Source organism: Lineus longissimus, chromosome 2, assembly GCF_910592395.1.
Source record: "Lineus longissimus chromosome 2, tnLinLong1.2, whole genome shotgun sequence".
Taxonomy (NCBI): Eukaryota; Metazoa; Nemertea; class Pilidiophora; order Heteronemertea; family Lineidae; genus Lineus; species Lineus longissimus.
In genome coordinates this window covers 20,978,986-20,998,645 of record NC_088309.1, presented here as the reverse complement: position 1 = coordinate 20,998,645, position 19,660 = coordinate 20,978,986, and the positions used below count along the sequence as shown (strand labels likewise).

General features: G+C 38.1%; 1 protein-coding gene across 2 annotated transcripts; it reads left to right on the top strand.

Annotated features, from left to right (window-relative positions):
* Nucleotides 1-46: 46 nt before the first annotated feature.
* Nucleotides 47-18,419, top strand: LOC135482817 (microprocessor complex subunit DGCR8-like). 2 transcript variants are annotated; one of them, XM_064763218.1, is made up of 17 exons: nt 47-120; nt 1,072-1,179; nt 2,961-3,895; nt 4,416-4,558; nt 4,818-4,941; nt 5,237-5,428; nt 5,608-5,677; nt 6,025-6,085; nt 6,441-6,519; nt 6,781-6,882; nt 7,184-7,282; nt 7,609-7,691; nt 8,307-8,407; nt 8,688-8,787; nt 9,030-9,164; nt 9,491-9,607; nt 9,955-18,419. In XM_064763218.1, the coding sequence occupies exons 3-17, from the start codon at nt 3,001-3,003 to the stop codon at nt 10,036-10,038; spliced, it is 2,385 nt and encodes a 794-aa protein (XP_064619288.1). In that variant the 5' UTR covers nt 47-120; nt 1,072-1,179; nt 2,961-3,000; the 3' UTR covers nt 10,039-18,419. The 2 variants fall into 2 exon arrangements, with proteins under 2 accessions (XP_064619288.1, XP_064619289.1); XM_064763219.1 differs by lacking the exons at nt 47-120; nt 1,072-1,179 and having other exon boundaries at nt 2,476-3,895.
* The last annotated feature ends 1,241 nt before the right edge of the window (nt 18,420-19,660 follow it).

Below are 19,660 nucleotides of genomic sequence, written 5' to 3'. Positions count from 1 at the left end.
GTTCAATCAATTTTCTCCCACAATGCATCCTAATCACTGTAAACGCTTTATAGGTTCCGGTTTCAATTTTCGCCATTTTCCGAGAATTTTCTGATTATTTATCGATTTCTGATGATCTGTGTATGTCTTTGTTCTTACTTGACTTTTCATATGATCATTTGCACTCTGCTGAATTGTTTTAAATCATGACTTCCGAACAATTCGCCGAATAGATTGCATATCTTGTAAATTCCTTATAAAATAATAAGCACCCAACAAAACAAGACTGCACTCAAAACTGCATATATGTATACAGTCACAGTGTCAGTGAGTGTGCAATACACAATACTCATACTGCATGCTGGTTGACAATGATACATTGAAACAATGGGCTCTTTGTTCTGACTGGAATAGTTTTTGTCCCATGTCTTTTTCAAATAATGAAGCTATGTATTGTTTGCGTTGGTGATAAACTATTAAGCTCCAAAATTATTATTATTATTCATTCGTTACGTACTATAATAAATAGGCCTACTCTCAACTCAGCTGTATAAGACAAGATAGATCATATATTTCTTGCCCACTTCTGTTAATCATACATGTAGGATTACCCAAAATCACGATTCCAACCAATGAGGTCTGACGAGAATTTTTATATGCCTACACCCCTTACCTGGATGATTTAAACTTCATAATGATAAATGTGGTATTGTCAACCTGGTCTTATAGAGCCGAGTTTTAGAGTATATTCCTTGTGCTCAGTTCAACAGATGTCTCAATTTAATTAGACTCAAAATGCACAATCAATGACAATGTCAATGTAGCCATAGGCCCAGGCTTGGCGTGGAGGGCTGCTTCGACTCTGTGCTAATCTAGAGCAAGTTGAGGTCAAGGACACATCAGAACCAAGGATTTCTACAAACACAAGGGCGATCATATTCTGGTGGTGAAGACTTCCACTTGAACATCAGTTCCGAAGCTAGGAAGTGAGAAACTCATGCAAATATGTGTAACATTCCCCTGCCTGTTACCACATCTAGCTATAGTATGAAATATTTCATGAATTTTCAAGTTCTTCTTTTCCACTTCCAGGATACATGTAGTTAAACTTGTGCCCACTGATCCAGCTGCAAGCTACAGTTCAGTTATTGCCGGGAGAAACCATGAGGAACCATTCTTCCAAAGAATAGAAATTGCAAAGTATGGGTCCAGTCTGAATACCTTTGGCTTTGATGGAAGAAAAACAGCACACAGTTGTTACTTTGCAATGGCCAGTGTTTGTTTGCTAATTGTCAATACTGTTTGAGGAACCAAATGCATTGTGTCTTGTACTAGCTGAGATAAAGTATCGATATAAATTCTTTACTCATCTAGTACATCCAGCAGTGCATAGGAGACAACATTGATGCTACATACATGTATTTTGCTTGCTGCCACATGCTCTGTTTTGAAATTTCTCACGAGTGTAGAGTAAAGCCTATTGGAGACAATAAGTAAATGACTGATGGGAATTAAATTCTAGTACTGAAGTCTGCGTTTTGAAATATTTCTCCCAGCTGCCGACAGAAACACTATAATAGAGTGGTTAATTGGTCAATCCCAAAGTTGTCTTTGTTGGTGTAAGGTTCTGCTGTACTGGTAGGTGGTATACATAAACACTGAGAGACTGGAGGATGTAGTCCAGGACTAGTTGACACTTCAGATATGCATTAAAATCAAAGTTGAGACTTCTTGTATAATGATCCTGTGACATAGTAAATCTGGTATTTGATCGTAAACTACGTTGTGAATTTAGACATTATGCTGCACTGTGCTTCAATTTAACAATACTTCATTTTAATTTTAATACGGGATAGAAAATAATTGTGTCTTCCTCAGTTAGGCTTCTGATCCCCACTAATTCTCTGTAAATTTGGTCATCTTATACAGCATGCACCAGGTTTAAAGTATTCAAAATAAATGTAAGTAGTCAGAAACAAAATAAGTTTACCATTTTTAACACATTTTATGAAAATTTCATGACATTAGGGTGTGAGATAAGAGAGTTGTCTCTTCCCAAGTTGAAGCCAAGATGATGACTTAAAACCTGGTGGATGCTGTTCAGGAAAGGGAATCACCGATAATTTTGCTTGTGCTAGACTTGCAGTTGCATGTCCTGAGAAAATTGAGTTCCCACAAAGCAGAAGCAATCCATGCTTTTAGGTTTAGAAATTGTAAACTTTGTCATTGGGTTTGAGAATTGAATCATTGTGGAGTCCAACACACAATGCAGTGATACTAACAATTAGCCTAGAGCTAAGTCTGCCCCTGTAGGAGGGGTGCTCTTAGCTTATTGCTACTTATTGCCAGCATTTTGTCCATCGGGTGTTAACAAATCGCTACACCAATCTGGTCTCCGTTCATAAATGAAGCGTAGTCCGACGGGTGGAGTGACTGAAACACTTGATGTCAAAAAGCTGTCATCCTGATCTATATCCTTGCTTGAAAAAGGCAAATGTTATTGCATTGTGTTTATGGAAACATGGATTCATCAGGGTGATAATATCTTGATTTCTGATTTTGACGTTTGTTTTAATAGTGATAGGTATTTCTCATGAATTTATAAGAGTTCTGCCAACAGAGAAAAGAAATGCCTGCTGATTGGCTATAAGCAAGTTTATTTTCTAACCATAAATAGTTACCTAGTAGATTGGGAATCAAAAAAAGTGTAAGCATGAGTTTCGGCGATGCAGTGGTGGACAGAACTCTAAATACATCGAATAGGCACACATACTGTGTGCACAAGTTTAAGTTGGTCGAGGGCACCTGTACATTAGGCCTACTTCGACCTGTTTAGGCCTTGATGTTCTAAAGATGCCTCTTGACTGGCTAAAGAAATAAAAACCTGTACACACAGTATTTTCGTTTCATAGGATTTGGGCTGCTGCATAAGGTACATGCTGTTTATTTCGTGTTAGCAATGTCTGTCTCATACTTTGCAGCTTATTTAGATATCAAGACCCGTTGAGAGAGTGAGAAATAATGGCTGAAATTATAGACAATGATTTTGAAATACTTATGGAGGTTAATCCGCCATTGCCACCTGAAGATCCTCCACTACCGCCTGATGCACCACTACCTCCAGAGGCACCGCCACCTCCACTTCCTGAAATGCCACCAATCGACATTGGTGAAGTTAATGCCGCTACAAAGGAAAAGGGGGCATCACCGTCACCAATGCAAATGTCCAATTGCGTAAGCCAAACGTTGGACTTTGAATGTGGTGCTGGTGGGCCTGATGTCGCTGCCATATGCCCTATGCGTAAACGGGTTCGCTCCGATACTGATGTTATTGAGGAGTCCAAAAGCTACAAGAGGACTTGTCCTATGTTTAAATCTGCTGATACGATGTTAGAAAAAAGAGCCACAATTGATATTGTTGAAAATGGAGTTGAGACTGATAATGTTGTAGAATGTGGTGCTGAAACTGAGAACATAGTTAGCACTGATAACAATTTAGAGAATGAACTTGTAACTGATGATATTGTAGTGAATGGTGTTGACCATATATGTGACGATCGTGTTAGTAATGGTGGCGATGGGAATGATAATGAGGACGGGGCCGATGACGACCAGACAGAGGATGGGGAAGTTGAAGAGGAGGTTGAGCCAATTCAGTATCGCATGAAAGAGTTTGAAATATTAGACGACATAGAACTAGAATCCGACATCGACGATGTTGCAGGCAGCAACAAGGGAGCCAGTGGTAGTGGCTCATCTAGCGACGAGAGCGAGGAGTATTTCGACTTTGAGGAGATCGATGCGATGCTCGACGAAGGAATGGCACAAAAGAAACCAGTACCGCCAAAGACTGAACCAAATGCTGATAATAAGGATAACGCGACACCACTTGAGAGGCAGAAAGTTGTTCTTGTTGGTGAGTGATGGGCATAAAGGTGCAGTTGGTCATGCATTCTATGATGGGAATCCCATCATAGATTTGAAACTGGGTTTCATCATCAAAGTACAAACCCGTAAGGGTGACGGTCTTCAAAACTCTGGAAAATTTAAGGTCATCTGTTGTATAGATTCTATGATATCTCGTCATGGATTATATAATGGATACCATTGGGATCTGTGATAGACCCATATTGGAAAACAACCTTGTTTTTCCATTTGTAAATTCTAGTATCTATGATGGGCTGTTCTAGATTCTACTGGGCTGTCAGGTTTTCTGATGATTACCCTCCGTTGTAGATTCTGCGACAGAAACTTTGCCTGTGTGTGCTTCTATATGCGGCAACAAGATGGTGGACATAAGTATGTGCAATGAAATAAAATTTATGCCGAGGAAATTGAGAATGAGTTGGCGGTTGTGTGTTTGCTGCATCTAATAGCCTAACTAAAGTTTAAAATGCATTTGTTATGGAAAAAAAACTAGGTGCCTGTCTTTTCAGAAAAAGGCCATGACCCATTTGAGGTGCTACCAGAGGGATGGGTGTCGGTGACCCATGATTGCGGCATGCCCGTCTACCTCCACAAGCAGTCAAGAGTCTGCACGCTATCAAAGCCATATTTTCTTGGACCAGGAAGTGTACGAGTAAGTCTCACTTACAAATTGTCACGTTTGGCACTAAATAGAATCAATGCAGAAATGAATATCAAATAAAAGTCACAAGGACGTTCAGCTCACACATGCTATAGGTACTGTTAAAGCCTGCTTGAAGCAGAAGACCTGTGAAGTAGATCTGGTTGAACATCGATATGAACAGAGCCATACAAATGTAGCTCGTGGTTTAGAATTCTTGATAACCAATTTCTTCTATGTGTGCTGACGTGATTTTCTATTTCCTCTTTAGAAACATGACATTCCTCTCAGTGCCATTCCTTGCCTCCAGTACAGGAAAGAACTTGCAAAGGAACAAACAAGGATGAAAGAGCAAGAAGATGAACAGAAATCCTGCCAACAAGAATCCAAACCGGGTGAGCTCCTTGTTATTTTTAAAACTGACTTATTTAATAGGACCCTTAGTGCCTTTGGTGGAACATGGGGCTTCCATCAGGGTCCTCCACTCAAGTCTGTTGGCAGCTTTCTGCCTGGCTGTCTCCCTTGTGAGGCCCATGTCTCAGAATTGCCGTCTTTGTTGACCCCTTGACAGTGTATAAAAAGTGACATTCTAATCGGCCCGGAAAGGGAACAAGTCAGACTAGCAGATCCATGGGCCACTTTTTGGCTCCTCTAAACGATCAAGTAATCCAATGTGCACTTCTCTTTTAGTTGACGAGCTGTTGACCAATGGAACTGCTAGTGATATAAATGGTGCTGAACTTAAACCGTGTGAGAAAACCGACCCATCTCAAGCCAGCCAGAATACCGCAGATGTAAAAGATAAAAAGGTGCAGATGATCAAAATGGTGCCAAAAGTGAAAATCCAGTCAGTTGAGGAAAAACACAGAGAGTCGAATTTATGTAAGTAACTATTTGTCTATTTGTTGTAAATAAAAAACACCTGCTGGCAGTATTTCTGAATTTATAAACTCAGGGTTCCTGGTGTTTACACATGTTGATTTCCCATGTTCGCAGTAGGTTGTTGATGGATGTGGTGAAGATTTACTTCACTTTAGTATTTGTTTCCATTTTAAATGCAGTGTCGACAGAGGTGCAGGCGTATTGTAAGAAGTTGTTCCAGTTTAGATCCATAACAGTCAAGCGTTTCAAGTAAGTGTTTTTCATAATGTTTGGTGAGGGTCGAGACAAAGGATGTCACATTTTGACACTGTTTAAGGAATGTTGCATTGTTAAAGGAATACTGAAATACAAACTAGGCACATTTAACATTCAGTGTGTTCTGAAATCAAGCTTCAATGATTGAAGCCAATCAATCATTTAATCTCTGCTGACTTGCATAGACAGGTTAAAACTGTGACTTGATTTCGTTATCAGTGAGGTAATAAATTCATATTGGTATCAGGAACTGTCAGTTTTTCCAGGGTATGTCTTCTCTTTCGATATCCCTTCATCATATTTTCCAAATATATATCAGATAAACTTTGTTTATTTTTCAGTACCTGGAAAGACCGCAGGAAGCACCAAATGGCCATGAAGAAGCTATCAAGACCAACACTGGTATTAAGTATTCATTTCGCTTTACGTCCATCGGTTGGTGTATCATTGAATACTCCTTCGAGGACTTTAAATCGGTGGGCCTGGTAGCCAAAACTGTATCAAATCTTTTTAGTTCTGTGTCTGGCGTTTGTGGTATTGTAAAATTGCATACATTTAATTTAGCGTTTAGCGTTTTTGACAACCTGTGACAGTATGTAAGTTCAATTCGATTTTCACTTTCAAGTTCATATAGATTTGCAATTATCTGTAAATGTGAAAAAGGAGCATATAATAGGCGGGAACATCTCCGGGTGTACAGTACATTTCTACATCCTTCTAGGCATCGTTTTATTAGTATGGTATATTTCTGTTACAGCCTTCTTCAACAAAACTGATCACATGCCCACCCCTAAATGACTCAAACTTAAATGGAGAGAAGCCTAACCGCACAAAAGGTAAGCAAATTCAACGGCTCCATCTCATATGAACTAATGTCTTGGCCAGTGCAAAGTTCATCATGCCAACTTCTCCTGATTCAGTGTCCCAAGACTTTATCTCACTGAAAGATGAGCTTCTGTCCCACATCTCTAGAGATTTAGAGATTTAGAGATTAAGAGATTTAGACAGTCTGCTGAGTATTTCACAGGAACAGATACAGATTATGTCAGTACTCTCCGTGATTTAAACTGACCTTTGCCATTATGCCTCCGTTTCAGAGTTCGTCCTGAATCCCTCCGGTAAATCCTACGTTTGTATCCTTCATGAGTACATGCAGCATGCCATTCGAGTACAGCCAAAGTATACATTCCAGGAACTAGGTAAGTTCTCAAATACATCAGCAACTTCTGCATTTAATAGCACTTTTCTTTTTCTTAGAAACAAGATATTCTTCAGTCGGCAGACAAAATTGAGTTGTAAAAGTGCACCAGGGCTATCATTTTCTGAGAATATCCGCTCTCTGAACAATGCAAGTGTTTCATTGCCCCTCTGGAAGATTTGCTGACAGTCTTGTTCTAAAGAGTTTCTATAAGGTACTTACTCGCTGACAATACTTGTCACAGTGTCTCTTTCTTATTGTGTCTGTGCAACTATCTCATCGTGTTGACATGTACATTTCAGATAATGCTCAAAATCCATTTAGCGCAACTGTATTGATCAATGATATACCATACGGCACAGGATATGCTAGCAGCAAGAAACAAGCAAAAGTAGAGGCAGGTAGGTTGAATGACACAAGGAACAAGTCGGGCAATTCTTTCAGAACTGATATGACCTTCATGTTCCTCTTGTGCACATTTCTTGCATGCCACTGCAGTAGGGTGCCAATTTTGCTAACAGGCCCACAGACTTCATCATACGTTGCTCATAACCCTAACTTGGATCAGGATGTTGCATAGTGCCCGTACAAGGAATTAACACATGGGGGCAACCAGAGTAAAGTGACTTGTCCAAGGTAAAGGGTGAAGTGTTTGTGTTGGGTATTGAACCGACAGTGTTCAGGTTGTCGATCTCGACTTACGACCTTTTCTTTTTTCTTTTTGCAGCTAAGTCAGCTTTGGCTACACTTATACCAGAAATGAGCAAAATAGATGTTGAAATGGCCAAAGATATGAAGGAGGATTTTTCGGTAATATCCATACTTATATTTATACTGATACAGTATCGAACATAACAGAACAATATTCTGGTAATCTATAATGAGTAAATGACTTGGAACTCTACCTAATAAGGAGCCGCTGTGGTGTAGTGGCTTGGACTCTCGACCAGCGGTCAAGAGGTCCCGGGTTCGATCCCCACTGTCGGCGTGAGATTGTAGGCTGGTCTCTCTGTCTTCCTTGCCTCTCTGCACCCAGGTGTATAAGTGGGTACCGGTCAGAAATGCTCAGATTGTAGCGCTGGTTGAGCAGCTCATCTGAGGTCTACTGAAAGGTTTCAGGACAGACTGGGGTTAAAGTGTAAAGTCGGATGATAACCTATATCGTAGTTGATATCAGACTATAAACCCTAAACTTTAACTTTAACTTTGATAATTTCTACTAAATGCAGCGAATTAAAAACAATATTGTGCATAATCATGTACTTGTAGTTTATCAATATGAAATTATTCATCTGTGCAGTTTAATTGAAGTAGTCATTAAACGAATGTTATTTACTGTCTCAAAGTGGATGCGCAACCTCTGTGTACTGTGATGTTGCCAGCAATTTTCTCCCAATTAATTTACATACATGGTTTTACTTTCAGTTCTTCGATGATATAAAGATTGAAGATCCCAGGGTGCTTGAACTGTGTACTAAAGCTGGTCAACCGAGTCCTTATCAGATACTCCTTGAATGCCTGCAACGGTAAGGTGTAACAACATATGACAGGACCAATGGCATTATCAAGGGCCATATTACCAAGCTTTTGGCTACCCAGTCACCTTTCACTCTGCAGTAGTAGTTCCCATATCAGTAGTAGATTGAGTAGATCCAGTTTGTTGCTGTTATCTGCATGGGGCCTGTAGCAACTGTTACCTGCCACCAACTAGGGTAGGCACGAGTGTTGGAACGAGTTCACAAGCTTGTTTTGAAGCATTCTTGATTGTTTACTCAAATAAATTTTCCACTACCTTCTTGATTCTAGGAACTATGGTATGATGGACACCAATTGTAACATGAGCATGAAATCTCTAAAGCATCAAACTAGCGAATTTACTATGACAGTTGGCAAACATTCTGCTACGGTAAGGTACCCTTTAATTGCATAGTGGTCAGTTTCCTATTAACATGTTCCTACGATGTATGTCAGTGTACGGTATCAAAGCCCATGTGCAAAGTTAAGTGCCCTATATACTTAAGATGTATGTCTATGTACAGTATTAAACCCCTTGTTCAAAGTTCTATTCCCCATATGATGGAAGGGACAAACATTTGTACCCTGTCCCTCAGTCATGTTAAATAATGTTATACTCTTTGTATTTCACAGGTGGTTTGTAAGAACAAACGGGAAGGCAAACAGCTGGCAGCTCAGTCAATTCTACAGCTTCTCCACCCGCACATCAACAACTGGGGCTCACTGCTGCGCTTGTATGGCAAGAACACTCAGAAACATCTCAAATGGGTAAGTCAATGCATCATTAGTTAATTGGTACAAGCCTCTACAGTGAAGGAAACCGCGCTGGCAATACATCATCATTTCCCACGTCGTATTACCCTATTGGAATTTGATGTTGACGTGGCAATTTGGTGTCCACTGCGCCTGCATGACCGCAACTGAATGAAGAGATCATTCAGGGACTGTCTGACAGCTTTGATTGTTGACCCGACGTCCCTATTGGAATTTGTCCATAATTAATATTGTGTCTCTGCTAGGAATCACACTAAGGCAATGGGCATTTGTGACTGGCTTATTTAATGACGATTAAAAAACTTTGTGTTCCCTCACAGCAACAACCAGATGAGGAGAGTGTGACACAGCTCCAGGTGCAGACAAAGTCCAAGCAGGTCAACACAGCTATTCTGAACAAACTACATAAGGAGATGTTGAAACTCAAGGTCAAACAGGTATGAACTCTTGCATAAGGGTGTGTTTTACGTAAAACTATTTTTGAATGCGTCATGATACAGGTTCCACTTCATCTGTTCATGTCGTAAAAAAGACCCAGGTTATTCTTTAACTTCAAGAATAGAGAGGAGTACTGGCCAAATGACACCGCCCTGGCCACTAAGCTCTGGAGCTCTGTGGCAGAACTCTCTAGGACAGCTGACTTTGTTACTGGTTCCGAAAATGGACCCGACTGTCTGGCATGCATCTCAATAATTCCAAATGCAAAAGAAGTAGAGGAAGATGTGCTTTTGGGGGTCAAGACGGTTGATAATCATCAAACATTTCATGCCTTCTCTTTTTCCAGGAATCTGTTGTGTCAAAGGGAAAATTGACGATCAGTGAAGCCATGCTACCAGAGCCGTCTGCTGTGCCATGTTTAGATGCCTAGCTTCCACAAAACTGACCACTGCAGTCTCTGTGGACTTCCAACTTGCGAATATGGATACACAACTAGTTTAAGTGGCTAATAGGGTTCAAGGGAAGCATACAAGAACTTTGCAATTGTTGTCCTGTAATTTTTTTTACTTAATTTAATTGCTTATGCCTCACTAAATGTAGTTGCAATGTGTAATGATAAAATGGCTTTTTATGTTGGCATAGACTTTGACCAGAAAATAGCTGTAAAATCACATTGAACACATGTATGTCGCCGAATTTCATTAAATGTGTTGCCGAATTTTTTTCTTGTTATCATTCTTTTATTTATTGAACCTTCTTATTTGAGAAATATCTATGGCATATTATAATTATAACGGTGGAGATATAAAGATGACGTTATTCTGTGTGATTAGAGTAAACAAGGAAATGGCTTTAACTTGGAATAGAATGTTATTTTTTGCTGATGTGGAAACTAATACAATTTATAGCACATACATTGTATTGGTTTCCACATCAGCAAAAAATAAAATTCTATTCAAAATAGTTAAAACTCGTACAAGTATGATAACAGGCATTGGGCATAAGTTTTACTGGTGACAAATTTTATTTGTGATTATATCATAGGTTGAGTTACCCAGTGTCTAATAGCCTTCCACACATCACTATTTATAGTTGTACATGTAGCATTTCTAGGGAGTTGACTTCACGTGTCTCGAGTTTAACAGTAGCTGTAGATAGAATATTACACATTGTTATTGTCTTCAGTGAACTATAGTTGAAGATAAAACAATAGCGGCGACCGAAAGAACTATATCTTTGTTGTGAAGGATAAGTACTATGTCGTTTTAACCTCAAAAAGAGCTAGCAGAAAATCCAGTAATTACCCGCTGATATCATATCTTGTTTTCAAAAATTACTGTTGTGGTGAATTTCTGTGCTAAAATTGTGTATTTATATGAAATGTTTCGGTGTTATATCACACAATGAATTATGAAGTTGTCCATTATAAATGTAGGGCAATTTGTGGCCACACTAGGGTACAATTCCCCTCTCTACGTAACACTTTTACTTCCGATTTCTGTATCTCTGCCACAGGCCTGAAGTCCAGCTTCAAATTTGTTGGATATGATGAAAAATTGTCACGGTTTGATATTCTCTTTATGCTCACTGTTAACATTTGATACCATACACGTACTGCAAACCACCAAATTTTAACGGGCATTTCATTTTTTGCAGATTTCACAAACAATATCAACTTGCAAAAGATTTAAAGATGAAATATTTTTTCTTATTGAAAAACCGAGAGAAATTATTGTAATTCGTCAAAAAAATTCTTGAAAATTTTATTTTTGTCAAAAATGTTTGCAAATTGCAAAAATTGAAAGTAGCCTGAAATGTTTGGGGGTTTTCCATAGTTGTTGGTCATCACATGATAATGATAGCAATGTTACCTATTACCCCAGTGCCTTATGACTATGAGTACATTTTAGACTGTAAGATGAGATTCACTTATAAACCATAATGATGTAATGACAGACATACCAGCCAACAAATGCTAGACTAATCACAAAACTACCTCGCGTTTTACATGATGAAAAGGGGGAATTCCAAGACGTATTGAACCTTAAAAGCACCATATACATTGGACACTTCTCTAGTAAAGGACAACCTTTCTATTAAGGACACTTATTTTGGTAGAAAGTTTGTTGTTTCTGTTCAAATTTGACCTCTCTGATTAGGACACCTCTCAGCACTTCGTCAGTTCCGAGGGTGTCCTCAATAGAGAGGTTCTACTGTACCTAGTAGTACCTAGTAGAACCGCTCTATTAAAGGAACCATTGGGACTGAAAAGCTGAACCAAGAGATTGTCATATTTGATTTATTTTTGGAAATACTTAAAACTATTGAGGCATAAGAACATTGCTCCACAAATCAAATCATCACAAAAAAGGTTATAGTAACGGCAAAAATTTATTAGGTGAGCTTATAAATTTTTGGTAACAGTCAAGAATCTCTTCTGAAACAATCACTACCCCTTCCAATTAAGCAAATGCCTTTAAATCAAATGCATCAGACCAAAACTATGCAATACGTAATCTTTCTCAATTTGTGTTGAATATTGTAAAGTTTCAGTCATTTCAATTGCTTTTTGTGTTCATTTTCGATACATTTCTATTCATAAATATCTGTAATGTTAAACTGAATATAATAAAATATCCACAATATAGCTATGTCAATTAGCTACAGAGCACACCCCAAATGAATCAAGGTACATTCGAAACCTCTCTTTTGAGTCATCCGACATAAAGGGCCACATACCAGTCAGCCAACGCATGGTACACCAACAAGTTCGGTATTCTGGTACAAAAAAAGCTTCCTTTTCTTTGTCGAAGATGCAGTCATCCTATACACAGTAACATACCTTATGATGTTCAACTGTTAACCTGTGGTTGTGGATCGATGTTGTGTTCTAAGTGGTAACTCTGGTGTGATGAAAGCAACGTGCTATCTAAGTGCCAATGAATAAACATAACCTAACTCAAACTTATGTGTATACCTCTTGAAAACTCGCATAAAATTGTCATATTAATTGGCTATTCTTGTTGCTTAAGCATGTTACATCATTGCGACTAATGTAAATAGCATCTGGCACCAAGCACTTTCAAGTACAATGTACATTTAATACTGCATCTTTGTGGCATTAACACTGATAACAACTGGTCATCAACAATACCTTCTCAATACTCGTCAAAGATATCTTCTCCCTGCTGCAATTCATATTATTACATGTACAACTGGAACCATGTACACGTAGTCACTAGTCTACCTTAACTGTACCTAACCTGCCTGCTCAAAGGGTCACTCCGCAGTTGTCCGCTAACTTGAAATGGCAGAGTTTAGGTCCATAATTTTGTAGCTTTGTTCTCTTCCTGCATAAGACCACAACAGTAACTATTCTAATGAGCACAACTTTATTAAAAGCACTTAAGTTACCTTATTAATCATGTGAGTGGAAAGTTGAACACGTTACCTAATTGCGTATTCTTTGTCTTAGAGATTGTCATTACGAATAAAAATATATTGTATATGTCTCATCCATCAAGTAATATATGATGAATTTATTGTAATGTGTCGAAATTCTATGAATTATCTCTGTGAATGTTATGATGATCAGACATCTTCAACAGAAGATCGTTGAAATTTGCCTATGGGCAAAATGCTGTGGAACCGCTGTTGTGCTTACATCTATTTACAAATCGTCAATCAAATGTGGTCTATCATCATGCATTACTTGAAATGTTTTATCAACACTTGAAATACTGGTTGTTTAGCAGTTCATGTTACAATTTAAAGAATATTGTGGAAATATTTTGTGTTGTAATGCACTTTTTTTAATGACGAATTCATGTAGCTTTGCTGCTATATAATCCTAAAGGCCTACTTCAAATAACCAAATAGAATTGAATATGAATTTAAAATAATATAGATTTCACATTGCCATGGTATAGACTGCTATACAAATACTACAAATGCCAAGTTGCAGCAAATTTATTTGCAAACTGCACTATGATTTATTTATTGATATCTATTTTATACTTGAGGCACAAGTATATACAATGTACACAGACAGTGCAGGCCTTTAAGGTTGATGGAATCTTATGTTCCTACCTCGAGTTCAGCAGTTTGTCACAGCACAAAGTGAAATTATTCTCCATGTCTATCGGTTGATGTACCACCACAGTGAACAATGTACCGCCACAATTTGAAGAGTTCTTCTTCCATCATCTTGACAAACAAGGCACCAAGGTTTGATATAGGGCCCTTATTATGTTATTATGTTCTTTTGTCTTGCACCCAAAGGTCACGAAGTGTTCATAAAATTTGAAAATGACGTGCTTATTTCACTTATGGCTGCGAAATTGGCGACCTGAAACCTTAGCTGGTACTGGCGATGGACACCAGTTGACACAGTTTAGGACGACCTCTTCCAGGCAACAGGGTACTAAATAGCTACTCTGCTGGCAGGATATCTTGAGCCAATGAATGTATTTTGGAGATTATATTTAATTGTATGGAATCATGCGGCTGAGCTCTACTCTGGTAACATTGCACTTATTCAACTTTTTTCATGTCTTCACAAGTAAACAAGACCGAGATTACTGCCTCTTTGTCATAGTCACATTTCTTTATCAAAAATTGAGGAGTTGACATTTTAGGTTAGTTTATTTCTTTGTGTTTATTCACTAACTGGATCAGAAACAGAACTGAAAGTGAGAATTGAAGGACAACCTGTGTGCATTTTCTTAGTTTGTGACAAAATAGCAAAAATGTCACATAGGCTTTTTTGGCTCTCAGATGTTGAATTATTTTGTTTACAAAGCCCAACCACACAATTGTATTGTCAATTTCCTTATCTTTCAATATATGATTTTCACTTTAATCTTTCGTCCACATCACTGCTACTTATTTAGCAGCCAAAGCCCAAAAAATGCCTGTAAAGTTTTTGCACAGAGGTCATTTTGACTATGGTACTTGCACTCTCTCTGAATAAAAGACTGTTGTAGTGTTGCTGTAGTTATTTGGTGTTAAAAATAATAAAAACAATTATCAACCATTGGCATACTGAACTATTCAGCTATTGTATTGATAAATGTAACTTGATTTGAGAGTTCAACTATCTGTTAAATTTTTAACTTGGTGTTGGTGTCAATATTATGTATTGTATCAGTGACATTTATTATTTAGCACCAGTGACAGTGCTCTCCACCTTTTTTAAAAAAGGAGGCCCGCCCCTCTCTTCTGATGGCATTTGTTTTATTCACTTGAGAACAGACTTGCTTTTAAGGTATAACTGAGTTTGTTGGGCCTGTTCAAGAAAATGGGTAGCCCCTCCACTCTACCATGTTTTTGGGAGAATTATCTATCATTCAATAAATTTTACCACCGAGATGTTGCTGTCTTGTAACTTGCAGCAATCATATCTTTTTAGACTTTCCATGAATCCTTCTTTCCAGTTTAACAATCACAATGTGTCGCTAAATGTACTACAATGTTTTTGCAACCACCGCTGGGATCACAGAATGAAATTAATCAAATTTGGCCCCAACGTGTTGTTTTAAAGAGGTAAATGAATTTAGCAATTAAGTTTTTTCTTCCAGGAATGCGCAACAACCTATCATGCAATGTACACCTTCATGTACATGAACATACCAGCATCCACGAGTTCCTGCTCGTTTTTTATGTATGCAAAAAGGATCCCCCTGCTAAGTGTGGTGCACCTCATTGGACATTCCAACTAGTTGACACAAAAAGCAAAATTTCATTGATTTTGAATAACACCCAAAGCAAGATATGCTACTATTTACTCCGAGTGTCTGAGGGTCTAGACAAGTGTGATGAAGATCACTTTGCTGTCAAAAATTGCCCCGAAAAATGTGTGGAATGTGTATGTTGTATGTTTCAATAAGTTTATCTCTGTTCTTTCTTTAATCATTACAGTTTCTAGTTGCAGTTTGATTAAGTTTTGTCGCTTTTGTTTTTAATGAAATGTAGTTAAATATTTGGCATTCAGCATTGTTCAGTTGTTTAAAGGAATAGGTAGGCCTACATCTATATCCATTTCTGTACGATTAGAATATTGAGACACATTTCCTAATTACAATTGGTTTTGTTCCGCTAGGTTTCTTAATCAAGCCAATTACTGTTCAGTTTAGGATGCTACTATTTTTTTAGTTATATAGTTCCTTAATAGAGGGCCATCAAATGCCCGAAATACATGTGCTTGTTTTGAGATGTATTCCTGTTCGATAGTGTTGGCTGGGAAGTAGCCTGTCAAAATTCTGCTGAACACTGTCAAGTCTAAAACCTGATTACCGGTACACATACAAAGAAAAATGTTATAAGAGGTGTTTTCTGACCGCAATATGTTGCATGACCGTACAGCCCACAAGGGGAGGCCACAAATTCCTGTCGATTATGTTAAATTATGTTGAATCCTTATCTTCAGAAATATTTAGAGGCATAGGAATTGCGTCTATCGCCTGATGAGAGGGGTCCAGGTTTTCATTTACCTCTGTGAAGCATTCAGATCTGTCATAGTTCCGATTGAGTGTGTTATGATAAAGAAAACCTTCCTGTTTTTGTTGCATGTTTGTTGTACCCGTGATCTCTGAAGAAACAATTGGTCGAATTTTTCATTTCTTGTTTATGTTATGTTCATTTCTTTTCTATTTATTTCCAATATAGACTGGTTTAAAATACGTTTTCAATTCAACGTGCTAAAACAATAAAGATTTTACACTAGTCCTGCGAAATGTGTTAAATCGCTAAAAATCAAATGGTATTGTAATGTGCAAAAATATTGTTTAAAGTGGCATTTAACAATGTTTAAATCGCAACATAATATGCTCCTTTGCAGACATTCAACATCATCTAACTGTTAAAACTTATTCTAGTTTCTTGTATTGGATGCACTGGTCTTCCATCCAAATGATGCGAGATATACTGATAGAACTAACATTTCATTACATGCGCCTTGCAAACTCTAAAGTTAACAAGAATTTATTACCACAGCCCATTTGGTACAATGGGATACTAAAATCCAAGGTTATCCAGTTAGTCCGTCAGGCAGGGTTTACATAGAGCTCAACATGAATCCTATGTAAACCGGGCCATCTGGACCAATCACTCGCAGAGCTTGACATCTGGTGCTTTTAAGTCAGGAATGTCTGAATACATAGAGATATTTGGCACTTAAACATTTTTTATTTGCGCACTCTTATTCATATATGATGAAATCATTTCCAAAACAGAAGTTGAAATTACATTTATAAAGTTCGTTTTCATTTCCTGTTTTTTGACGATTAATCATAAAACACCAAGTCGTTTATTAAAATACTCTTGATTTAATGTTTGTTTACGTCAACTGCATAAAACTTGTTACTTTTCTTGTTTGATATTTCTTCTTCTGTTGTATTGATTAAATCTCTTCTAACTGTTCTGTCTCAGCAAGAGCACATTACGTAACTGGACAAACACAAAAGGGTTCAAATTTGTTGGGGTGTTAAGTGAAAGAGCACTCTCGTGTGTACTGTTGATGCTATCACATTCTGTCCAATAAGAATTTTAAAACAAGATGGCAGTACATGAGAGATAGTTGTAAGCAAATTTATAGATCAATGTCAAAAATTGTAATCGTATTCTTCTGAGTGTAGACTAACTGAATTGCTTCAGTTACGCCTAATATTTAACAAAGCGTGTAATTATGTGTCCTTCCATACCTCGCTTAACTTATCAAGAGTCGAGTGCCAATTAACCCGCATCAGAGCAACACTATGTTTCTGTGTAGTTTTGAATGATAAATCATAACGGTAATGGTGCTTCTGTTAAGACCAAAAAATGGGGCATTAGGATTCATGCAATTGGTCTTGTAAATGATTTGTTTGGGTTTTTTAGTTATTTTATTGTGTATTGAACACTTTTAACCTTTGCCAGCTAGACCAAATGTCCCAAGTCTAATATGTATTAATTTGATGAACTTTCACTGATTTTGCTCCTTTCATTGATCTCATTTTGAAGTAAAGTCCATGAGTTGATAACGACTATATGTATACATAGTCTGTAGTCTGTAGTCCAGCAACCATTGTGTGTATAGCGCACCATGTCTATAGTCATTAATGTGTTTTTGGTCAACTGAATATAACAACCTGAAGAAGAAATGGACTCACGAATCTGGCATTAGTGTTAAATGTTGTATCACTCACATTTCTCTCTATTGTAAACAGTGAAATGGTAAAAAAAACATAATTTGGCCATTTCCTGTATTCTAATTTCCATAAATCTTTATATATCCTTATGATAAAGACACTGCTATTTTCACTATGATGATTTTCATGCACCATTTAATTTTGCGTTTTATAGGTGGCAAAATTAGACACGATCGCAAAACAATTTTGGTCTACAATATTCATCGTCGTCAGTAAATCTACAATATGATATCTTTCTAATAGTAAGTGGTGGTTGGTGCTTTGTAACTTTATCGTATGCAAGTCCATTTCTCGAATCTAATTTCATTACCCTCAATGTGCGCCATACATTTTGTTTTGCTGAAATGATTCTAAAATCTAAAAGAAGCCAGTCCGCAATAGACATTTGCTTGTTAAAAATTTAATCATACATGATTTTGTTGAGAATGAATATAAATTTTTGGTGTCATTATCAATATTTTCTTGTCTTTCTTATGGTCTTTTCTCCACAATTCAGAGAAAATACCGTTCATGTACAAGTAACAAACCTTTTCTTCTTACCTGTAACAAGTTAGACAGCATTATGGGTCGTACGGTTTAATGTGCAATCGATGTTTCAGAAAACTACATTGTATTAAGAAATAAATGCTACCAACATTGTAATCTTTACGTTTGTTCTTTGTCAAGTTCTCTGACTCTGCATCCAATGCCACACTTATGACATAACAATCATAGATTTTGGACCCCAAGCCCAGACAAATGCATTGTGTGACAGATGTGACATCATTGGCTCACCGTAGGGGAGTCTATACGATAGCTCTGTGTCCGTTGTCGTCGTTGTCGTCTGTTGTATCCTGTGGCACGTTTCTTAACCGCTTGTGCTATGAACCTGAAACTTTGTATACATCATGCTCAAGGTCATTTGAGCGTAACTGTGGAACGTTTGTTAACCCCTAAGGCTATGAACTTGAGACTTGGTACAAAGGACCCCTAGGTCAGCTGACCTCTGACCCTGAATTTCAGTCCGGTCTGATTCTCGACTTGGCCACCAGGGGGCCAAAAGTGAAATCCAAGAAAGTGTGATAAATTTTAATGGTCGTCGTCGTCGTCGTCGGTCTGATCTGATCTGGCCAAGGACATCACAACCTCTCCCGAACACATAGATTACGATGTCCGTCTTGTCACCTCCAATCCGCCTCTCCACCATATCCATAAGGACATCAGAACCTCTCCCGGATACATAGATTACGATGTCCGTCTTGTCACCTCAAATCCGCCTCTCCACCATATCCATAAGGACATCACAACCTCTCCCGAACACGTAGATTACGATGTCCATCTGGTCACCTTCAATCCGTCTCTCCACCACATCAATAAGGACATCACAACCTCTCCCGAACACAAAGATTACGATGTCCGTCTTGTCACCTCCAATCCATCTCTCCACCATATCCATAAGGACATCACAACCTCTCCCAGACACGTAGATTATGATGTTCGGCATCATATCCTCATCCACCTCTAATCCGTCCTTCCACCATTTCTTCAAGCAAGCAATGAGAACATTTGACTTGTTCTTGGAAATGTCACCATCAATGAATCGAAACCCGCTCAAAACGACCTGTATAAGTTGCCAACAGGAGTTCAAATATCAATCTACCTGATGATTCCTTGTGCAATCTGGGGACAATGTCGCAATAGATCACAATAGACTCAAAAACTCGGGCATAGGCTAACAGGTTACACGTTGACCACAGGAGTGTCCATGATATTGTGAAATATTTTGTCTTCCTCTAGAGGGCCTAAGGATATCAAAACCTCCCACAGAAACCATGAAGGACATAGTATTAGACCTCTACAATTGAACCCTTCTCTCTCGGCTGTAGA